The sequence below is a fragment of the Leptodactylus fuscus genome, chromosome 6, assembly GCF_031893055.1.
Source record: "Leptodactylus fuscus isolate aLepFus1 chromosome 6, aLepFus1.hap2, whole genome shotgun sequence".
NCBI lineage: Eukaryota > Metazoa > Chordata > Amphibia > Anura > Leptodactylidae > Leptodactylus > Leptodactylus fuscus.
The window spans coordinates 141,835,349-141,859,336 of record NC_134270.1 but is presented as its reverse complement, the minus strand read 5'-3'; the positions used below and the strand labels follow the sequence as shown (position 1 = coordinate 141,859,336).

The window sequence follows — 23,988 nt, the reverse complement described above, 5'->3', positions numbered from 1 at the left end:
AATTTTGCTACATTTGTACGTTTGTTGCTTTGCTGCTACATGAGAATTGGAGCCTATTTCCTGATGTGTTGATGGTTCTGATCATAGATAAGCTCGGTGGTTTCTCTGCATAGGAAAGATAAAGGGTATTTTATCATGTGCAGTTGCTCATAAAGTCTTATTCTTAAGTATCTAAGTCATACTGTGCAAGGACCGAGATCAAGACACGGTGAGGAATGGATTATAGACATTTTGCTAAGAATCTTATGTCTAGAGACAACCACACACATCCAATTGGAGCTATTTCTGCCAACTCCATTATAAACATGTACAATGTGCTCAGCCAATGGTGAATGGGGAAAGGTCAACGAAGGATCCGAAACATCCACTCTCTCTACACAATGATGTATGCCGGCGAGGGACAATCGTGAAACTATCATGAGAATGTGCATGGATGCCTTAAATTGGCCATAAACGTTTGCTGCTTCAACCAGAATTGGTTGGATCTGCAAACAAATAGGTGATTCAGTAACTTGTATCTTGTCTATTTTTTAGCCTGTAATATGTAGAGCACATTTTTTACGTGTTTAAGGCTTTGGGAAGATGTAGCTTGGATGTAATACAATTTCCTTGTATCGTTTGTTTCTTCTCATCTTCACCATGTATCACAGATGCTTCCACTATTACTCTGTGCTCTGTATCTGGGGGTACGTCCAGCAGAAGCTGCTCCCGAGGCAGATGAAATCATTGCCCTCCCGGGTATAAATTACCAACCCTCATTCCGACAGTTTTCTGGATTCCTCAATGCATCAGGTGGAAAACATCTCCATTACTGGTGAGTTGTCGGTGACCAATACCCCACCATCCCTGTCCTCTCTCCGTATCTTCACCATCTTTCTCTTTGCAGGTTTGTGCAGTGTCAGGGTGACCCCAGGTCTTGTCCTTTGGTCTTATGGCTGAATGGAGGTCCTGGCTGCAGCAGCCTCGCTGGTCTATTAACTGAACATGGTCCCTTCCTGGTGGGTCTAGTAGAACATTGTACAATAGTATGTATTGGTGAATTTTTGATATATCATATTCTTATTTACCTTTATAATAGACTCTACCAGATGGCAGCACCCTGAAGACCAACCAATATTCCTGGAATAAGGTGATATATTTAGATAACATCTCGGTCATGCACTTTTTTTGCATTTGCATTGGTATTGTACCTTCATTTTATGTTGCCCGTTGTATGATCAACTAAAGGACTGTTGACAATTCTAAGTTATGCAGCAACTAGGTTATTGTTATTGTCCATAGCTTTGGCTAGGTGAGCATCCCATTTGGGTTCCATAATATATATATGTGCCAAAAAAGTGCCATTTTGGTACCCGGTAGGTTGGTGATTCCAGTAAAAGTTTTGTTTTATTGTATAATGCATCGTACCTCACTTATCTGCGTATGGTCTACGGACAACCATGTATACATTGTATAGACCTATGTCAGGAGGCTACATGTGAATAGAGTCTAACCATACAAGCAAAAGGGAGGGCCTCTGCACCTTATGTGACCACTGAGGCCCAATCACAGGGCTCAGCTGCTACCACTGCCCATGACATCACTCAGGAGACCAGAATAAGTCAGAACAGGACAGTGTTGGAGTATCAGACGCTGCAAGTGATCTTTGGAGGGTAGAGAGAAGGTGAGTATCAGGGCTTATTACATTACCGCACCTCCTTTGGACCGCTGGTTATTATTATCTGGAGTCTGAAGAGACCACAGAGGATAATAAAAACACTTTTGGTGCAGATCGAAACTGAAATGGTAAGCAAACCTTCACAAAATATTCACAAAACAAATCTTGTGAGGTCTCTATTTAGGATCATATTGCACAAGGACAGCAGTGCTAACCACCGAGCCATCCCAGTGCAAACATGTTTTTCTGATATATTTCTTCTCTTGTGTGTTAGATTGCAAATGTCCTATATCTGGAATCCCCTGCGGGAGTTGGATTTTCCTATTCTGATGACAAAAAATATGAAACAGGTGACACCCAGGTAGGAGCTCACTGTCTGCACGCACATTCATTGTACCATTGTATTATTAGGTTGTTGTATATCATTTAACTCAGGATTTTCAGGGATAAATGGAGAACAAGAGGCAGTCAGAGAAGATGTCACCTGTGAGCAACTCGATGTAATAGTTGTGTATTCTACATCTGATCAGCCCATTATTTTCCTGTATGTTGGTCAGTGCTGAATTTAATATACAAAGTAATATCCATGAAGGGACTGTGTCTTTTCAGTGGGTCTCTCCATGATCATTACTTTGTAGTCTTTACATGAAAGCTCAGGTGCCCTTTAAACGTGGCTAGATTCATGGGAAAAACCTTTTTACGATCCCATCCAATGGTAGATTTTGACTTCTCTAAGTTGCCTATCCCTGCCATAAAGCACACACACTGCTGTACTGCCTATATAGACAATACAGTATATAGGATGTGTGACTACATGACATTTCTTCCTTTCTTTTTCCCAGACTGCTAAGGACAACTACATGGCACTGAAGGATTTTTTTCACCTTTACCCGGAGTTCACCAAAAATGATTTTTACATAACAGGGGAAAGTTATGGGGGATATTATGTGCCGTATCTGGCAGTGGAAGTGGCAAAGGATAGCAGTATAAACCTGAAGGTAAGAAGATATCTTATATCTGTTTAAATATGACAATAGGACAAACCATCAATATTTGATTTGTGGGGGTCCGATACTGCAGTAGGAAAGGCGGGGAGTCCTGGGAGCTAAGAGTGGTGAGTAATTCTAAAAGCTGAACTTACCGCTTGTTCTCAAGACCAGCACATTGAGCAATTCCACCTGTACTAATGGAGGTACTCATTTTGGAGGTGGAGTGGGTCTCCCCAGAGGTTGCAGGCCTGAGTTTTCTAGGTGCAGGTGCAGTTTTCTAAGTCCCCAGTTCAGAATACTAGTAGCAAGCTAAAATATATGAGCACGAGGTCCCTCAAAAATGCACCGAGGGCGGTTCTAATGTGCTGTAGGCCTTGGAAGTAAACCCTGACCAATGCCACCAATTCAAGACCAATCAGGACCAAGGGGAAGAAGTGAGCAGGATTTACTGTTGAGACCCAGAACAATTGCAAAGTTTGGAAACACCCTCGGGGACACTTGTGACTTTGGTTGCCTTACTGATCAAAGTTATGTTTCCCTGAAATGATAAGTCTCATATGTCTATCAATGATATTATTGACATATATTTAATTTACCCAGTGCAATCCAATTTGACCCAATCTGGTTTGTTCATCTCTAGTTAAAACTGTAATGCTAGATGCATTATATCTAGCACATAGTTTAATATACTCTACTCTCTTACAAGTTTCCAATGTCCTATTATTTAGTAATTTCTCGCCTGTCCATAACAGATGCATGTACAAAGTGTGAGCAAGCTGCTATGGGGACAAGGACTGTACCACTGCAACATTATCCAATGGAATAAAAGTTCCTGTTGTCAGAAATAAGTGGTCACAGATAATGTAATATTCTCATCCTTTATTTTAGGGCCTGGCTATAGGAAATGGGATTAGTGATTTTCCATTGGACCACAACTCGATGCTGTATTTTGCATATTACCATGGTCTGTTGGATGTAATGTAAGTGATCACCTGTTCGGTCTATGCAGGATGCCCAGGTGTCCTGTTATTTTTTTTTTTCTCCTATCCGTATGTCTTTAAAGTGTGGGAGGAAACCCAAGCAAACACAGGGAAAACATACAAACTCCTTGCAGATGTTGTCCATGGCGGGATCTGGATCCAGGACTGCAAGGCTAACCACTGAGCTACCATGCTGCCTACATGTCCTGTTTTTATTAGGGTTGCATCCTGTTGACAGGCAGTTTAGGCCTGGCCTACACAAAGACATTTTGTAGGGTTAATGGAAGGTGTCAAGATCCATTGTGGAGGCTCTTGGAGCTGAAAATGAGCCACTATCACCATGTATGAAGTATCACAGAGCATCACAATGTACCGCTCCAGAAGTGCCAAACAAACACCATAGAGTGGCACACAATAGCTCTCTAGGTGCAAAAAATAACACACAGTACCCCCAGACCAAACACCACAATGTAGCACCAATCACAGCAACATTGTCTCCCCTTCCACCCCTCCCGTACTGGAGGCAGCAATGTATCTCTTCCCATCCCTCTCCTACAGGCAGTAGTATTGTCCCCCTGCCCACCCCTCCCCTACTTCCCATACCACCTGTCTCTCAATGTCCCCTTCTTAGGCCTGGCTCACATCTGCATTCGGTATTCCATTCGGGGAGTCCGCTTGGGGATTTTTTGAAGAAAAAAAAATAGCCCTAAAAATGCATTCTATATTCAATTCAAGTTGCTTTAGGCCCAGGAGGGCTGTACAAAAAAAATAATAACAATAAATACCAGATTGTGGTTTTATTTAAGTATTTCACATTGATTCACTCTTTGCTTGCTTATGGGGCTAGTTAAGGGGTCACACTTCTAACCGTCCTGCGTTTTTCAGTTAGGTCCGGCACGGGGTTCCACTTTGCCATGATGGGTGGCTCATTGACTGACCAGCCCAGACTGAATCTGCCTGGTAGGGTACATTCCCAGTCCGAACCTGCACTGCATGGTGTCCCAAGGTGTTCTGCCCTAGCAGCAATGTTTCTTACTAAGACTATATCTATAACACAATTTGTGATAGAAAATGTCACAATATGTTTCGGCAGATTCTCACAGATTCCATTAGATAATACCTCTGTGTGCCTCCATATATAACTTGCGGCACAATATGGGCACACAGCAGTCTATGGGAACTCTATCATGATACTATACAGTTCATATAAAAACTTTATGTCTAATATTTCTCAGTCCACCATTTTTCTTGTCGCTCTCGTTGATATAGTACGTGGTCACAACTGGAATCTGCTTGCTGTAAGAACAATGTCTGCAATTTTTTTAAGCCCGACAATGAGTCATGTAAGAAGGCAGTAAGTATTATGGCCATTGTGCCAGCAATCATTCTATATACTCTATATAGTACAAGTACACGTATTTAATAATAGGAATCTTACTGTGATGTCAGTGACAGCTATGTATAAAAAGTGGTAGTTTATGGCGACAGTAATCTCAAAGTCTGCAGAATGCAGGTTACGAAAGGTTTCTGTAAGGATTGGAGTCAGGGTCAGGCAGTGCAAAGTGACACAGCTGGGAAAGCAACACTGTGCAGCTAATGACAAAAGGGGTCGTAGGCCCTGCGGCTATAACTATGCTGTAATATCTGAGATGAGGCAGACCAATGCACTTCCTAATTGAAGTGCGCCTGCCACGGCTCCTAACCTTCTATCCGGCGGCTAGGATAAGGGGAGAGGAGGCCCTGAAAGTCCTAAGGACTGGAGTCACGGGGTCACACCTAAACAGAAAGCACAGTGTAACTGCAATGCAAAACAAAAGACTAAACAGCATGGAACCAGGGAGGACCACAAGTCCCAGCAAGACACAGAAGAGAAGGCGAGGTCAGACGAGCAAGAGGTCGAACCAGGAGATATAATAAAGGTACCGAATCAAAAGACAAGGGAGAGTATAAAATACAAGCCGGGTCTAAAAACCAAGAAACATATGGAATACAAACAGACAGGAAACAGACTGAGCAGGGGGACCAGGAAACACAAAGTGAATGGCTGGCAAGGATCCATGCCTGGGTGGGGTTTAAATAGCAGCAGAGAACACACCTGATGGCTAATGGCATGGAGACTGAAGGCAAGGAAAAGATTAACCCTTAATGACCTAAGCACACCCAATAGAACTCCTAACACGTCTCCCAGGGAGACGCCGCGCAGCAAGGAGACCGCGGCGACTCCGTATCCTGACAGTTTCAGTTCTTCAGGTCCCCCCCGACATATGAGTATACATGAATAATCCCACCATATCATGTTATTCCTGACTGCATGTATATAGCATACATTGCTGCATTATGACATTTCATGAGGTTGAACCGGCCGCGGCATCCGCCTGAAGAACGAGCATGTCACTTCTTTTTCCGGGAGCCGGAACAAACTGCTTGTGGAAAAAAGAACTGACCGGCTCCCATTTATTTCAAAGGGAGCCGTTTTTTGGTCAGGATTTTGAGGCAGATTCCGCCTCAAAATCCTGACCAGAAAACCCCTGTGTGAACTCAGCCTAAATATACACCGTACAGAATGAGAGGTGGTCTATTAGACAAGGGCCACTGGACAAAAACTACAATGTAGCTGCAAATGTTCTGCGGAATGATCTTTTTGAAGTGTTTACATTTACACATCAATAAAACTGACTTTACCATCCAGTTTTGGCAGTCATGGGGTCTACGATTTTAAGACTGATGAAGGTTCTCATCCTCCTTCCAGGTTCGCTTAGCCTACTCTATAGCAACCAACCCCAAGATAAATTTATATAATATTTATCAGAAATGTTTCTTTGGAGCACCTGGTGAGATAAGGTATGTTGAACTTTTAAAGAGGACCTTTCACCACTTTTGGGCACATGCAGTGTTATATACTGACAGAAAGGGGAGCGGGGAGGAACGCCCCCTCCTGCTCCTGATAATGCTGGTCTATGGACGAGCTGTGTGAGCAGAGGGAGGGGGCGTTCCTCCCGGCTCCACAGCACAGTGCGATTGGCGCCGCGAGGCAGAAGGACGTCTCTGGCTAATGGTCAGAAACGCCCTTCTGACCATAGAGCACTACGGTACCGGCACCGTAAGCTCTTTACACCGGGCACGGATCGGGAAAGCCGACAGTGCGCTGAAATCAGCGCACTGTCAGCTTTCTGGCAGTATATAACACTGCATGTGCCCAAAAGTGGTGAAAGGTCCTCTTTAAGTCTATCTGTCTATCTATCTATCTATCTATCTATCTATCTATCTATCTATCTATCTATCTCCTATCTATCTATCTATCTATCTATCTATCTATCTATCTATCTATCCATCTATCTCCTATCTATCTATCTATCTATCTATCTATCTACCTATCTATATATCTCCTATCTATCTATCTATCTATCTATCTATCTATCTATTTATTTATCTCCTATCTATCTATCTATCTATCTATCTATCTATCCATCTATCTCCTATCTATCTATCTATCTATCTATCTACCTATCTATATATCTCCTATCTATCTATCTATCTATCTATCTATCTATCTATCTATTTATTTATCTCCTATCTATCTATCTATCTATCTATCTATCTATCTATCTATCTACCTATCTATATATCTCCTATCTATCTATCTATCTATCTATCTATCTCCTATCTATCTATCTATCTATCTATCTATCTATCTCCTATCTATCTATCTATCTATCTATCTATCTATCTATCTATCTATCTGTATCTATCTATCTATTATCTATCATCTATCTATCTATCTATCTATCTATCTATCTATATCTCTATCTATCTATTATCTATCATCTATCTATCTATCTATCTATCTATCTATCTATCATTGCTTATCTATCTATCTATTATCTATCATCTATCTATCTATCTCCTATCTATCTATCTATCTATCTATCTATCTATCTATCTATCTATTATCTATCTATCTATCTATCTATCTATTATCTATCTATCTATCTATCTATCTATCTATCTATCTATCTATCTATCGTGATGTCAGACCACCGCTGATTTCCAGAATGAAAGGTTTCCCTTTAGCACTGCACAGAGATTGTTGTTACTTAGAAAAATAATTACATTGTAGGCAAAATCTGATGGACATGAGTGACAGTTTGGATTAGAAGTTGTTCACACTAACATTTAGATTCCATTCTGTCAGGTTCGACTTTCCCGTGAAATAGTGTAACCTACTGGATTGTTCTAAATCAGGGAATAATATCTCATAGCAGCCCCCCTGCATACTATAATGTCCTATAATGGGCTATACGATTTTCTTTTGTTTTGGAGGTTTGCCATCCACAAACCATTATTGTACTGTGGAGTGTCTTCAGACCCCAGACTCTAATGAACAGAGGAGCAAGGAGGTGAACAAACATAACAAATAGTGTGACTCACCTCTCCTGGGCTCCGGCATGGGTCTTCCGCCTTCTTCTGGTCATAGAGATGTTAGTCTGCAGCAATGGTCAGTGTAAGGGGCCTCATGGCAGGTAGCTTGCCAGCCCAGCAGCTCATATTACCGTTGGCCCACCTGGATTATGTATATTCTGGGGATGTACATTGCCAATCCTCCCCTGCTCAGGGGTGTAGCCAGCTCGGTGATGGTTGTTGAAGGAGTTCCAAAAGCCACTTTTATATATTTAGATAGAGTAGAGGAGTGAACTGCAGCTTTGCGCCACATGAAGGAAAGTCTAGCTATGCCTCTGATCTAACCAGTAAAAAATGGAACCCAGACAGATCCCATTATAGCTCAAGGATCGGTTACAAAATGGTTCTCTCATATCTCCCAACAATCTTTTAATGTAAACTTTCCTTTCTGCAGAGAACATGGGGACCATATTAAAGCCTATCTCCCTGGTATAATGTCTACAGAACATCACTCCCAATTCCGAAAGGTAGGTATACACAGGTACAATATCACCCTGGTATAATGTCTATGGAAAGCCATTCCAAATTCAGTAAGGTAGGTATATGCAGGTACGATACCAAGTACCACATAGATGATAGTGGGTGACCAGGAACCACTGCACCTGCTCAGGACTTTATGACATACTCGTATATTCAGTATTTTCCGTAGATTAATTTTCTAAACATTCTTTCACATTCAACAGAAGTTGCGGGAGATGTCTCACCGGAAGAAGCCAATATTGATGAGTTTTCCCTGCGTGAATTACACAGACATCACTACCTACCTGAATAAGCCCGACGTGCGGTCAGCATTACACATCCCGAATCACCTGCCCCCATGGGAGATGTGCAAGTAATTCCTTTATATATTACTCTTTATACCTATTCTATATATCAATATTTTCCACCTGCTTATTCTCCCATTGCTGAAACATACCCGCTGATTTGAGATTAGGACCTACTTGTGTTTAGTGAGTAGATCATCCAAATACGTCCAGTAAGTGGTTGTTATCACGCTCACATAAAAGGGTTGACCAAGATCATTTTCTTCCTAACGGCAGGGAATGCTTTACCGTACAAAAAGAATATTACTAACTAGAGATGAGCGAACAGTGTTCTATCGAACTCATGTTCGATCGGATATTAGACTGTTCGGCATGTTCGAATCGAATCGAACACCGCGTGGTAAAGTGTGCCATTACTCGATTCCCCTCCCACCTTCCCTGGCGCCTTTTTTGCTCCAATAACAGCGCAGGGTAGGTGGGACAGGAACTACGACACCGGTGACGTTGAAAAAAGTAGGCAAAACCCATTGGCTGCCGAAAACATGTGACCTCTAATTTAAAAGAACAGCGACGCCCAGCTTCGCGTCATTCTGAGCTTGCAATTCACCGGGGACGGAGGTTTCCGTCCAGTTAGCTAGGGCTTAGATTCTGGGTAGGCAGGGACAGGCTAGGATAGGAAGGAGAAGACAACCAACAGCTCTTATAAGAGCTAAATTCCAGGGAGAAGCTTGTCAGTGTAACGTGGCACTGACAGGCTCAATCGCCGCAACCCAGCTTTCCCAGGATCCTGAATGGAATACACTGACAGTGTATTCCCGTATACCCCATATATACACCCCAAATCCCCGTTCCAACCGTGTGCCCCCCCACCTTCACCCCAGAAATACCCTGCAAGTCCCCTAGCAATAGAATTGGGGCTATATACACCCACTATTTTTGCTACTGCCATATAGTGCCATTGTCTGACTGGGAATTCAAAGAATATATTGGGGTTATAAATACCCAAATTTCTTGCTACTGGTATATAGTGCCATTGTCTGACTGGGAATTCAAAGAATATATTGGGTTTACAAATACCCTCATTTCTTGCTACTGGTATATAGTGCCATTGTCTGACTGGGAATTCAAAGAATATATTGGGGTTATAAATACCCTCATTTCTTGCTACTGGTATATAGTGCCATTGTCTGACTGGGAATTCAAAGAATATATTGGGGTTACAAATACCCTCATTTCTTGCTACTGCCATATAGTGCCAGTTTCTGACTGGTAATTCAAAGAATATATTGGGGTTACGTGCACCCACAATTTTTGCTACTGGTATATAGTGCCATTGTCTGACTGGGAATTCAAAGAATATATTGGGGTTACAAATACCCTCATTTCTTGCTACTGGTATATAGTGCCAGTTTCTGACTGGGAATTCAAAGAATATATTGGGGTTATAAATACCCTCATTTCTTGCTACTGGTATATAGTGCCATTGTCTGACTGGGAATTCAAAGAATATATTGGGGTTACAAATACCCTCATTTCTTGCTACTGCCATATAGTGCCAGTTTCTGACTGGTAATTCAAAGAATATATTGGGGTTACGTGCACCCAAAATTTTTGCTACTGGTATATAGTGCCATTGTCTGACTGGGAATTCAAAGAATATATTGGGGTTACAAATACCCTCATTTCTTGCTACTGGTATATAGTGCCATTGTCTGACTGGGAATTCAAAGAATATATTGGGGTTACAAATACCCTCATTTCTTGCTACTGGTATATAGTGCCATTGTCTGACTGGGAATTCAAAGAATATATTGGGGTTACAAATACCCTCATTTCTTGCTACTGGTATATAGTGCCAGTTTCTGACTGGTAATTCAAAGAATATATTGGGGTTATAAATACCCTCATTTCTTGCTACTGCCATATAGTGCCAGTTTCTGACTGGTAATTCAAAGAATATATTGGGGTTACGTGCACCCAAAATTTTTGCTACTGGTATATAGTGCCATTGTCTGACTGGGAATTCAAAGAATATATTGGGGTTACAAATACCCTCATTTCTTGCTACTGCCATATAGTGCCAGTTTCTGACTTGTAATTCAAAGAATATATTGGGGTTACGTGCACCCAAAATTTTTGCTACTGGTATATAGTGCCATTGTCTGACTGGGAATTCAAAGAATATATTGGGGTTACAAATACCCTCATTTCTTGCTACTGGTATATAGTGCCATTGTCTGACTGGGAATTCAAAGAATATATTGGGGTTACAAATACCCTCATTTCTTGCTACTGCCATATAGTGCCAGTTTCTGACTGGTAATTCAAAGAATATATTGGGGTTACGTGCACCCACAATTTTTGCTACTGGTATATAGTGCCATTGTCTGACTGGGAATTCAAAGAATATATTGGGGTTACAAATACCCTCATTTCTTGCTACTGGTATATAGTGCCATTGTCTGACTGGGAATTCAAAGAATATATTAGGGTTACAAATACCCTCATTTTTTGCTACTGGTATATAGTGCCATTGTCTGACTGGGAATTCAAAGAATATATTGGGGTTACAAATACCCTCATTTCTTGCTACTGCCATATAGTGCCAGTTTCTGACTGGTAATTCAAAGAATATATTGGGGTTACGTGCACCCACAATTTTTGCTACTGGTATATAGTGCCATTGTCTGACTGGGAATTCAAAGAATATATTGGGGTTACAAATACCCTCATTTCTTGCTACTGGTATATAGTGCCATTGTCTGACTGGGAATTCAAAGAATATATTGGGGTTACAAATACCCTCATTTCTTGCTACTGGTATATAGTGCCATTGTCTGACTGGGAATTCAAAGAATATATTGGGGTTACAAATACCCTCATTTCTTGCTACTGGTATATAGTGCCAGTTTCTGACTGGGAATTTAAAGAATATATTGGGGTTATAAATACCCTCATTTCTTGCTACTGCCATATAGTGCCAGTTTCTGACTGGTAATTCAAAGAATATATTGGGGTTACGTGCACCCAAAATTTTTGCTACTGGTATATAGTGCCATTGTCTGACTGGGAATTCAAAGAATATATTGGGGTTACAAATACCCTCATTTCTTGCTACTGCCATATAGTGCCAGTTTCTGACTGGTAATTCAAAGAATATATTGGGGTTACGTGCACCCACAATTTTTGCTACTGGTATATAGTGCCATTGTCTGACTGGGAATTCAAAGAATATATTGGGGTTACAAATACCCTCATTTCTTGCTACTGGTATATAGTGCCATTGTCTGACTGGGAATTCAAAGAATATATTGGGGTTACAAATACCCTCATTTCTTGCTACTGGTATATAGTGCCAGTTTCTGACTGGGAATTTAAAGAATATATTGGGGTTATAAATACCCTCATTTCTTGCTACTGCCATATAGTGCCAGTTTCTGACTGGTAATTCAAAGAATATATTGGGGTTACGTGCACCCAAAATTTTTGCTACTGGTATATAGTGCCATTGTCTGACTGGGAATTCAAAGAATATATTGGGGTTACAAATACCCTCATTTCTTGCTACTGCCATATAGTGCCAGTTTCTGACTGGTAATTCAAAGAATATATTGGGGTTACGTGCACCCACAATTTTTGCTACTGGTATATAGTGCCATTGTCTGACTGGGAATTCAAAGAATATATTGGGGTTACAAATACCCTCATTTCTTGCTACTGGTATATAGTGCCATTGTCTGACTGGGAATTCAAAGAATATATTGGGGTTACAAATACCCTCATTTCTTGCTACTGGTATATAGTGCCAGTTTCTGACTGGGAATTCAAAGAATATATTGGGGTTATAAATACCCTCATTTCTTGCTACTGGTATATAGTGCCATTGTCTGACTGGGAATTCAAAGAATATATTGGGGTTACAAATACCCTCATTTCTTGCTACTGGTATATAGTGCCATTGTCTGACTGGGAATTCAAAGAATATATTGGGGTTACAAATACCCTCATTTCTTGCTACTGCCATATAGTGCCAGTTTCTGACTGGTAATTCAAAGAATATATTGGGGTTACGTGCACCCACAATTTTTGCTACTGGTATATAGTGCCATTGTCTGACTGGGAATTCAAAGAATATATTGGGGTTACAAATACCCTCATTTCTTGCTACTGGTATATAGTGCCATTGTCTGACTGGGAATTCAAAGAATATATTGGGGTTATAAATACCCTCATTTCTTGCCACTGGTATATAGTGCCATTGTCTGACTGGGAATTCAAAGAATATATTGGGGTTACAAATACCCTCATTTCTTGCTACTGGTATATAGTGCCAGTTTCTGACTGGGAATTCAAAGAATATATTGGGGTTACAAATACCCTCATTTCTTGCTACTGCCATATAGTGCCATTGTCTGACTGGGAATTCAAAGAATATATTGGGGTTACAAATACCCTCATTTCTTGCTACTGCCATATAGTGCCAGTTTCTGACTGGTAATTCAAAGAATATATTGGGGTTACGTGCACCCACAATTTTTGCTACTGGTATATAGTGCCAATTTCTAACTGGGAATTCAAAATGCGCAAGGCTCCCGGAAAGGGACGTGGACGAGGCCGTGGGCGAGGTCGGGGGAATGGTTCTGGGGAGCAAGGTAGCAGTGAAGCCACAGGGCGTCCCGTGCCTACTCCTGTGGGGCAGCAAGCATTGCGCCACTCCACAGTGCCAGGGTTGCTTGCCACATTAACTAAACTGCAGGGTACAAACCTTAGTAGGCCCGAGAACCAGGAACAGGTCTTGCAATGGCTGTCAGAGAACGCTTACAGCACATTGTCCAGCAGCCAGTCAGACTCTGCCTCCTCTCCTCCTATTACCCAACAGTCTTGTCCTCCTTCCTTCCAAAATTCCCAAGCTTCACAGAACAATAACCCCAACTGTCCCTGCTCCCCAGAGCTGTTCTCCGCTCCTTTCATTGTCCCTCAACCTGCCCCTCCACGTCACGATTCCACGAACCTAACAGAGGAGCATCTGTGTCCAGATGCTCAAACACTAGAGTCTCCTCCATCTCCGTTCGATTTGGTGGTGGATGACCAGCAACCCACCCTCATCGACGATGATGTGACGCAGTTGCCGTCAGGGCATCCAGTTGACCGGCGCATTGTGCGGGAGGAGGAGATGAGACAGGAGTTGGAAGAGGAAGTGGTGGATGATGAGGACACTGACCCGACCTGGACAGGGGGGATGTCAAGCGGGGAAAGTAGTGTGGATGTTGAGGCAGGTGCAGCACCAAAAAGGGTAGCTAGAGGCAGAGGCAGAGGTCAGCAGCTTAGGCGAAGCCAGGCCACACCCGGAATCTCCCAAGATGTTCCAGTTCGTACCCAGCCCCGAAAAACTCCCACCTCGAGGGCACGTTTCTCGAAGGTGTGAAATTTTTTCAAGGAATGCGCCGAGGACAGATATAGTGTTGTCTGCACAATTTGCCTCTCGAAATTGATTAGGGGCTCTGAGAAGAGCAACCTGTCCACCACTTCAATGCGCCGTCATTTGGAATCCAAGCACTGGAATCAGTGGCAGGCAGCAACGGCAGGACAAAGGCCGCCTGCCGTTCACGCCACTGCCACTGCCTCTGCCACTGCCACTGCTAACTGTGCTGGCGATGCACTCCAGAGGACGAGCCAGGACACCACTTCATCTGCCTCCGCCACTTTGTTGACTTCTTCCTCATCCTCCCCTGTTCCTGTCTTATCTCCTTCTCCTGCACCATCAAAGGCACCATCAGGCGCTTCTTTACAACAACCCACCATCTCTCAGACATTGGAGCGGCGGAAGAAATACACTGCTAACCACCCACACGCGCAAGCCTTGAACGCCAACATCGCTAAACTGCTGGCCCAGGAGATGTTGGCGTTCCGACTTGTTGAAACTCCCGCCTTCCTGGACCTGATGGCAACTGCGGCACCTCGCTATGCCGTCCCTAGCCGTCACTACTTCTCCCGCTGTGCCGTCCCCACCTTGCACCAGCACGTGTCACTCCACATCAGGCGGGCCCTTAGTTCCGCGCTTTGCACAAAGGTCCACTTGACCACCGACGCGTGGACAAGTGCATGCGGACAGGGACGCTACATTTCACTGACGGCACACTGGGTGAATGTAGTTGAGGCTGGGACTGCTTCCCAAACTGGCCCGGTGTACCTCGTCTCCCCGCCTAACATTCCTGGCAGGGACACGAGAAGAACACCCCCCTCCTCCTCCTCCTCCACCGCCTCCTCCTCCGCCACCGCCTCCTCCTCCGCTGTTAGATTGACCCCAGCTACGAGTTGGAAACGTTGTAGCACTGGCGTTGGTAGACGTCAGCAGGCTGTGCTGAAGCTGATCAGCTTGGGGACAGACAGCACACTGCCTCCGAGGTGAGGGATGCCCTCCTCAATGAGACGGCAATATGGTTTGAGCCGCTGCACCTGGGCCCAGGCATGGTCGTTTGTGATAACGGCCGGAACCTGGTAGCAGCTCTGGAGCTTGCCGGACTCCAACATGTTCCATGCCTGGCCCACGTCTTCAACCTAGTGGTGCAACGTTTCCTAAAGAGCTACCCCAATGTTCCAGAGCTACTGGTGAAAGTGCGGCGCAAGTGCGCCCACTTTCGCAAGTCGACAGTAGCCGCTGCTAGCTTAAAATCTCTCCAGCAACGCCTGCATGTGCCACAACACCGGCTTTTGTGCGACGTCCCCACACGCTGGAACTCAACGTTTCAGATGTTGAATAGAGTGGTTGAGCAGCAGAGACCTTTGATGGAATACCAGCTACAAAACCCTAGGGTGCCACGAAGTCAGCTGCCTCAGTTTCACATCCATGAGTGGCCATGGATGAGAGACCTTTGTGACATCCTACGGGTCTTTGAGGAGTCCACAAGGAGGGTGAGCTCTGAGGATGCGATGGTGAGCCTTACAATCCCGCTCTTGTGTGTTCTGAGAGAATCCCTGATTGACATCAGGGATAACTCAGATCACACAGAGGAGTCAGGGATAGCATCCGATCCGTCACAGCTGGAGAGTAGGTCCACACATCTGTCCGCTTCATCGCGTTTAATGGAGGAGGAAGAGGAGGAGGAGGAGGAAGAAGAGTTGTCCGATGATGTGATGGTGATACAGGAGGCTTCCGGGCAACTTCGAGTCGTCCCATTGTTGCAGCGCGGATGGGTAGACATGGAGGATGAGGAGGAAATGGAGATTGAACTTTCCGGTGGGGCCAGAGGAGTCATGCCAACTAACACTGTGGCAGACATGGCTGAGTTCATGTGGGGGTGCTTTACAACCGACAACCGTATTGTCAAAATCATGGAGGACAACCAGTACTGGATCTTTGCTATCCTTGACCCCCGGTATAAAAACAACATCTCGTCTTTTATTCCGGTAGAGGGGAGGGCCAATCGCATCAATGCTTGCCACAGGCAATTGGTGCAGAATATGATGGAGATGTTTCCAGCATGTGACGTTGGCGGCAGGGAGGGCAGTTCCTCCAGTAGGCAACCAAGATCTCACCGGTCCACACAAACGAGGGGCACACTGTCTAAGGTCTGGGACACCTTGATGGCACCCCCTCGCCAAAGTGCCGCCACAGAGGGTCCTAGTGTCACCAGGCGTGAGAAGTATAGGCGCATGTTGCGGGAATACCTTTCCGACCACAGCCCTGTCCTCTCCGACCCCTCTGCGCCCTACACGTATTGGGTGTCGAAGTTGGACCTGTGGCTTGAACTTGCCCTATATGCCTTGGAGGTGCTGTCCTGTCCTGCCGCCAGCGTCCTATCTGAGAGGGTGTTCAGTGCAGCCGGTGGCATCATCACTGACAAGCGCACCCGTCTGTCAGCTGAGAGTGCCGACCGGCTCACTTTGATAAAAATGAACCACCACTGGATAGAGCCTTCATTTTTGTGCCCACCTGTGTAAAGCACCCCAACATGAAACTCCATGTCTGTACTCAACCTCTCCAATTCCTCCGCATCCTCATACTCATCCACCATAAGCGTTGCACAATTCTGCTAATACTAGGCTCCCTCCACCCTGATTTCCCCCAACTCTGCTGGTTAGAGGCTCCCTCCACCCTGATTTCCACCAACTCTGCTGGTTAGAGGCTCCCTCCACCCTGTTTTCCCACAACTCTGCTGGTTAGAGGCTCCCTCCACCATGAATTGGTCCAAACTGGGCTGTTTAGAGGCTCCCTCCACCATGAATTGGTCCAAACTGGGGTTTTTAGAGGCTCCCTCCACCATGAATTGGTCCAAACTGGGCTGTTTAGAGGCTCCCTCCACCATGAATTGGTCCAAACTGGGGTTTTTAGAGGCTCCCTCCACCATGAATTGGTCCAAACCGGGGTTTTTAGAGGCTCCCTCCACCATGAATTTGCCCAAACTGGGCTGTTTAGAGGCTCCCTCCATCATGAATTGGTCCAAACTGGGCTGGTTAGAGGCTCCCTCCACCATGAATTTGCCCAAACTGGGCTGGTTAGAGGCTCCCTCCACCATGAATTTGCCCAAACTGGGCTGGTTAGAGGCTCCCTCCACCATGAATTGGTCCAAACTGGGCTGTTTAGAGGCTCCCTCCACCATGAATTGGTCCAAACTGGGGTTTTTAGAGGCTCCCTCCACCATGAATTGGTCCAAACTGGGCTGTTTAGAGGCTCCCTCCACCATGAATTGGTCCAAACTGGGGTTTTTAGAGGCTCCCTCCACCATGAATTGGTCCAAACTGGGGTTTTTAGAGGCTCCCTCCACCATGAATTGGTCCAAACTGGGGTTTTTAGAGGCTCCCTCCACCATGAATTTGCCCAAACTCTGCTGGTTAGAGGCTCAATCCACCCTGATTTTCAAAACAAATGTTGGTGCCAACCTCAACTTACTATAAGGGCCAAATTCACTGCTGGTGACAAGCTCTCCTCACTGCAAGTGCCAAATACACATGTTTCAAGGTGTTTTCCTACTGTCAGAGAGGTGGTATTGAGTGTGTAAAGTGTGTAGTTGTTCGGCTGTGATGTTGGGGTAATAGAGGGTCTTTGGTGTGTTAGATGCCCCCAGACATGCTTCCCCTGCTGTCCCAGTGTCATTCCAGAGGTGTTGGCATCATTTCCTGGGGTGTCATAGTGGACTTGGTGACCCTCCAGAGACGGATTTGGGTTTCCCCCTTAACGAGTATCTGTTCCCCATAGACTATAATGGGGTTCGAAACCCGTTCGAACACACGAACATTGAGCGGCTGTTCGAATCGAATTTCGAACCTCGAACATTTTAGTGTTCGCTCATCTCTATTAATAACCCATTTATTCCCCAGCAGGCTGTGCTTACTCTGTTGTCTACCTATAGACTATAATGGGGTCCATCGGGTTTCCGCAAGAAAAAAGTGGAGGGAAAAGTCCTTCAAGCAGCACTATTCTCTCTGCATTTATTAAACAGAATGGGGGATGAAATCCCCGAATATTCACAGAATGCAATTGTGAACTCAGCCTTAAATGCCACATATTGCTGTAGCCATGTTCATTGGTATAACTATTAGGCAAAGCAACAGCTTAGTGAGTCTGAGTGATGTGCAGGAAGGAACGTCCTATATGTGATAATGATGTGCACCATAAGGTCTAGGTAGGAAGGGAAGGAACAGAGTTGTGGTTGTAACTACCAGAGTAACAGATATAGCAGTTGCTGTGGGACCCAACAACTAAGGGGATCCATCTACACTAGTAATAACTAAGGATAATGGAAGGGGATTTAGAAAACTGAATGCACCTTCATTACTTTACTGGGACATCATATGTCTGCATGTGACATCATCATACCTCCCAACTTTTGAAGAACCGAAAGAGGGACAAAATGCGCACTGCAAATTTAGCCCCGCCCACTTTTGTGTTGACTCCGCCCATTCTCATTCATTTTTCATGTGCCCGCACACAGTATAATCCTCCTACAGTCACCCATAAATTATATGTCCCCCCTCTATCTCTCCCCCAGTTTCATATACACCCTTCATCTGCCCCCAGTTTCATGTCCTCCCTCCATCTCTGTCCCCAGATTCATGTCCCCCATCTCTTCCCCCAGATTCATGCCCCCCATCTCTACCCCCAGTTTCATGTCCCTCCATCTCTGCCCCCAGATTCATGTCCCTCCATCTCTGCCCCCAGATTCATGTCCTCTCCATCTCTGCCCCCAGATTCATGTCCCTCCATCTCTGTCCCCAGATTCATGTCCCCTCCATCTCTGCCCCCAGATTCATGTCCCCCCATCTCTGCCCCCAGATTCATGTCCCCCCATCTCTGCCCCCAGTGTCATGCCGTCCTCTCCTTCATCTGCCCCCAGTTTCACGTTCCACCTCAGTGTATACATTAAACTTACCTTCTCCTCGCTCCCCCGCCGCTCTCTCACACACAGTTGTAGACGCGATGTGACGTCATCACATCGCGTCTACACAGCCAGTAGCCAGCGTGCAGCAACAAAGCAAGTTGCTGAGCCGTGACAGCTCCTTGCTTTAGCCGCGTATGTGTTCAACTCAGATCTGCATCCTCTGGACGCAGATCTGAGTTGCAATCGGGACATACCTCCCTCCAACCAGGACCTCCCAACCGTCGGGACGGTTGGGAGGTATGCATCATTAAAATTACTTTCTTTATAGGCTGTGACCTGTATACTGTGACATCACTGATTATATTCTCTCTGTACTGTGGCATCACTGTGTGCATTGTCCCTGTATTGTGACATTACTGTGTGTATTATTCCTGTACTGTGCCATCAGTGTGTGTATTATCCCTGTTCTGTGACATCACTATGTATTATCCCTATACTGTGACATCACTGTGTGTATTATCCTGTACTGTGACATCACTGTGTGTATTATCCCTGTACTGTGACATCACTGTGTGTATTATCTCTGTACTGTGACATCACTGTGTATTATCCCTGTACTGTGACATCACTGTGTGTATTATCCCTGTACTATGACATCACTGTGTGTATTATCCCTGTACTGTGACATCACTGTTTGTATTATCCCTGTACTGTGACATCACTGTGTATTATCCTGTACTGTGACATCACTGTGTGTATTATCCCTGTACTGTGACATCACTGTGTTTATTATCCTGTACTGTGACATCACTGTGTATTATCTCTGTACTGTGACATCACTGTGTGTATTATCCCTGTACTGTGACATCACTGTGTGTATTATCCCTGTACTGTGACATCACTGATTATATTCTCTCTGTACTGTGGCATCACTGTGTGCATTGTCCCTGTATTGTGACATTACTGTGTGTATTATTCCTGTACTGTGCCATCAGTGTGTGTATTATCCCTGTTCTGTGACATCACTATGTATTATCCCTATACTGTGACATCACTGTGTGTATTATCCCTGTACTGTGACATCACTGTGTGTATTATCCCTATACTGTGACATCACTGTGTGTATTATCCCTGTACTGTGACATCACTGTGTGTATTATCCCTGTACTGTGACATCACTGTGTGTATTATCCCTGTACTGTGACATCACTGTGTGTATTATCCCTGTACTGTGACATCACTGTGTGTATTATCCCTGTACTGTGACATCACTGTGTGTATTATCCCTGTACTGTGACATCACTGTGTGCATTATCCCTGTACTGTGACATCACTGTGTGTATTATCCCTGTACTGTGACATCACTGGATATATTATCCCTGTACTGTGACATCACTGTGTGTATTATCCCTATACTGTGACATCACTGTGTATGTTATCTTTGTACTGTGACATCACTGTATATATTATCCCTGTACTGTGACATCACTGTGTGTATTATCCCTGTACTGTGACATCACTGGATATATTATCCCTGTACTGTGACATCACTGTGTATATTATCCCTGTACTGTGACATCACTGTGTATATTATCCCTGTACTCTGACATCACTGTGTATATTATCCCTGTACTGTGACATCACTGTGTATATTATCTTTGTACTGTGACACCACTGTGTGTATTATCCCTGTACTGTAAAATCATTATATACTTTTAAGTTGGTCCTAGTACAGTGGGACACCGTTACAAATTTTGCCATGGGGTTGTGATTACTTGTTACCGCAATGACTATGACAATCATAACATCTTTGTGACTGTTGATAGTGGTCATTGTAAAAGCCGATCCCTTACCAGTTCCTGGGGCCCCATGATTACTTATCATCCCTCTCCTATACAAGGTTGGCTACAATTCATAAACAAAGAAAAATTTTTTTAGTGTGCAATGTTTGTTTGTTTTTTTGTTTGTTAATCTTAAATTCTTATGATTGTGAATCTATGTATACCTCTATGTTACACCACCTTCCATTGGTTCACAGCAATGAAGTGTTTGCGACTTTCATGACAGAGAAGAACGATGTCCGTGACCAATACGTACAGCTCCTGAGTGAGAAGGTAAGTAAATTTAGTGTTCTGTTCAGGTAATATCCTACATCAGTAGGAAGAAGGAGCTCAGGCATACCCACAAAAACATGGGGGACATTGTGTGTGGGCACACACGGTATATTGCCTCTTGTATTGTCCCCCTATACAGATACTGGTCCCACTGTTTATGGGCCACCGCCTCAAAATCTGGTCCAAAAACCCCCGTCTGAACCCGGCCTTAGGCTCCAAAAAACTGCAACAAAGGCAGCCTTAATTTTCATCTTTTCTTCTCGGCAGAAGTACCGCATCCTTGTGTATAGTGGAGATGTAGACATGGTTTGCAATTTTCTGGGCATTGAGTGGTTTGTGAATTCACTTAATCTGGAGGTAAGGAGAGTTATGTGTTCATTAAAGCAAAGTCCTAGTTGTTCAGACATATTGTGACTGTTTCCAACCGTCTTCTGTAGGTCCAGAAATCTTACCGTCCCTGGATGTACAAAGATGGGAAGCAGTCCCAGATTGCTGGTTATGCCAAACAATATGCCAACCTTACCCTTTTAACCGTAAAGGTATGACCTTCCTTCCTTATAGTCCAAATCTTTTCTCCTTCAGTTCTCATCCATTGCTTCTACAGTACATGTCCTTACTGTATGCTCCTTATCTAAGGTGCCCGTCCATTTTCAGTAACTACACACACCTTCAACCAGCATCCAGCCAACAACTATTCCTACCTACTCCTTGGCATGGAAGTGTTTTCATTGGGGAGGACATTATAGTCTATGGGGTCCATGTGCTTTCATAAGCTCACCGCTTGTCATTGCGTTCGGTATTCCATTCGGGGGGTCCCCATATGTACTCCATGAACGGAAAACCAAACGCAGATGTGAACCGGGCCATTTGCATACTTAATCTCTTCCTAGAAATGATACATTACTAAGTGCAATTCCTTATAGTATTGTCACATTACACAGTCTTCTCACTATACAGTCTTTGGCTGGAGATTCTACATTCTAAATCATCAAAAATTACGATTTTGTTTTTTTTTGGTTTTCATTATTTGCAGGGCGCCGGTCACATGGTGCCAACAGACAAACCATTAGAAGCCTTCCAGATGTTCAGACGATTCATCAATAGTAAACCCTTCTAGATCTCCAAGTCACGACCACACGTATCACTCCAGTCTGCTTTGTTACTGTTCACATGTATCAGACGGTTTGCTTTCAGACTAAGCGAAATATTTCTCAAATTGTAAAATCATCTGTCGCCAAGTAACAATAAATAATTTTCTCGTAATAAAAAGCGCAATATGTAAGATTCATCTTAACGGTTGACGATTATACCATACATGGTGCCAGAGATGGAACTCAAAGCTACTTGTCAAACATTAACAGTGTCCCTCGTCCTATAGGTGTAGTTTTTGGTAAAGGAGCCAAAATTTGGAATTAATTTTGTAATTTTTTGCTTTGTCATTGGTAGAATATACCACCAGAACGTCATCAGTGTAGAAGGAAACTTTAAGTGACATTCATGGCAGCTTCAGGTGTGTTCAGATGTCCCTGCTGATAGAATTGGAACACTCAGGAGGGCCAGGCTTGATATCACAGGTAATATGTCAGATGGGGCTGGTTTGTAGAGAGGCCCTGGGTCCCCAAATGTGCACAAAGCCTCCTTTTTGATGTCCCCGACTACCCACCCCCACGTGGTACCTGACAATGACAACAGACAACCAGGTCTCGGGGGTAGTCGTTGCTCTTTTACTAGCAGGACAAGGTAATACAAATGTACATATGGAGTAATTCTTCACATACAATACAGTGATTCTTACAGTGATACTTTGTAGCTAGTGTCCAGTTAGTAGGTGATGGAGCTTGGAGCAGGAAATTGCTTGGGTAGTTAAACTTGTATATACTTGTAAAGATGGCCTGTATCCAGGGGGTTAGTCCTCAACAAACTGGGTACACATATGTAGGAGAGGAAATAGGGGTGCTGACAGCGGGAGACCCTCAAATTCTGTCAGACTAGCTATGGGCTCCTTAAATATAGATTTGTCCCAAAGATTTACTTGCATAGAGATACGTGCAGAGGTCCCAGATGTATGGATAACCAGGTCAGTAAATTTTAGTACTTGCAGACTTGGAGCTTCAGAGGAAAAGACTCTCTGAGGAGAATCTTGAGCACAGAGGAAAAGACATCTCTGGTTGAAGTGCCCTGATGCTTGGCTGCCATTTTCAGCTCCACATGTGTAGATCTCTTCACACCAAAGAACAAAAGACCACAGGGTTTCCAACCCCCACTCTCTAGAGAGGCTGTCACTCAACTCCCCCTGCAGGCCAATCAAGGGAGCTTGATTGGTTCTGAAGGTCACCTGATCATACTGGACACTCCTTTACATTAGCATACTAGGATGATGCAATCACGGACATCAATTCCAATAGAAAGTATAGGCAGGTGCAGTTCACAAAACATCCACAAGATGGCGCATTAATAGACCCCCTGTGTGCTGGCTCTGGTAAAATAGAAATACTGTTAATATAGAAGGAATGGGGGAGAAACCTCTTTACCTTATATGCAAATGTCCATACCATCTCGGTCTGCAAGGACTATTAAAGGGAATGGGCACGAGCAGTACTGGGACATTACCGAATGGTAAGGGGCGCCATACATAGGGACTGACTCCCACAAATTGCAAAGATATTAGATTACTTTGCATATGGTTGGTCTTAATTGAGCAATTGGA

General features: G+C 44.1%; 1 protein-coding gene across 1 annotated transcript; it reads left to right on the top strand.

Annotated features, from left to right (window-relative positions):
• The first annotated feature begins 195 nt into the window (after positions 1-195).
• LOC142208718 (lysosomal protective protein-like) lies at positions 196-22,488 on the top strand. The gene is made up of 15 exons (XM_075277393.1): positions 196-208; positions 651-814; positions 887-998; positions 1,079-1,129; positions 1,932-2,018; positions 2,500-2,655; positions 3,535-3,626; positions 4,896-4,980; positions 6,376-6,467; positions 8,479-8,551; positions 8,768-8,916; positions 21,206-21,281; positions 21,549-21,638; positions 21,719-21,820; positions 22,315-22,488. Exons 2-15 carry the CDS (start codon positions 651-653, stop codon positions 22,396-22,398), a joined length of 1,413 nt encoding a protein of 470 aa, XP_075133494.1. The 5' UTR covers positions 196-208; the 3' UTR covers positions 22,399-22,488.
• The last annotated feature ends 1,500 nt before the right edge of the window (positions 22,489-23,988 follow it).

Coding starts and splice junctions, on each gene's coding strand:
- LOC142208718 (XM_075277393.1), top strand. CDS start 651: ATGCTTCCACTATTACTCTGTGCTCTGTATCTGGGGGTACGTCCAGCA. Junction 2,019..2,499: donor ATGAAACAGGTGACACCCAG/GTAGGAGCTCAC, acceptor TCTTTTTCCCAG/ACTGCTAAGGACAACTACAT. Junction 8,552..8,767: donor ATCACTCCCAATTCCGAAAG/GTAGGTATACAC, acceptor CACATTCAACAG/AAGTTGCGGGAGATGTCTCA.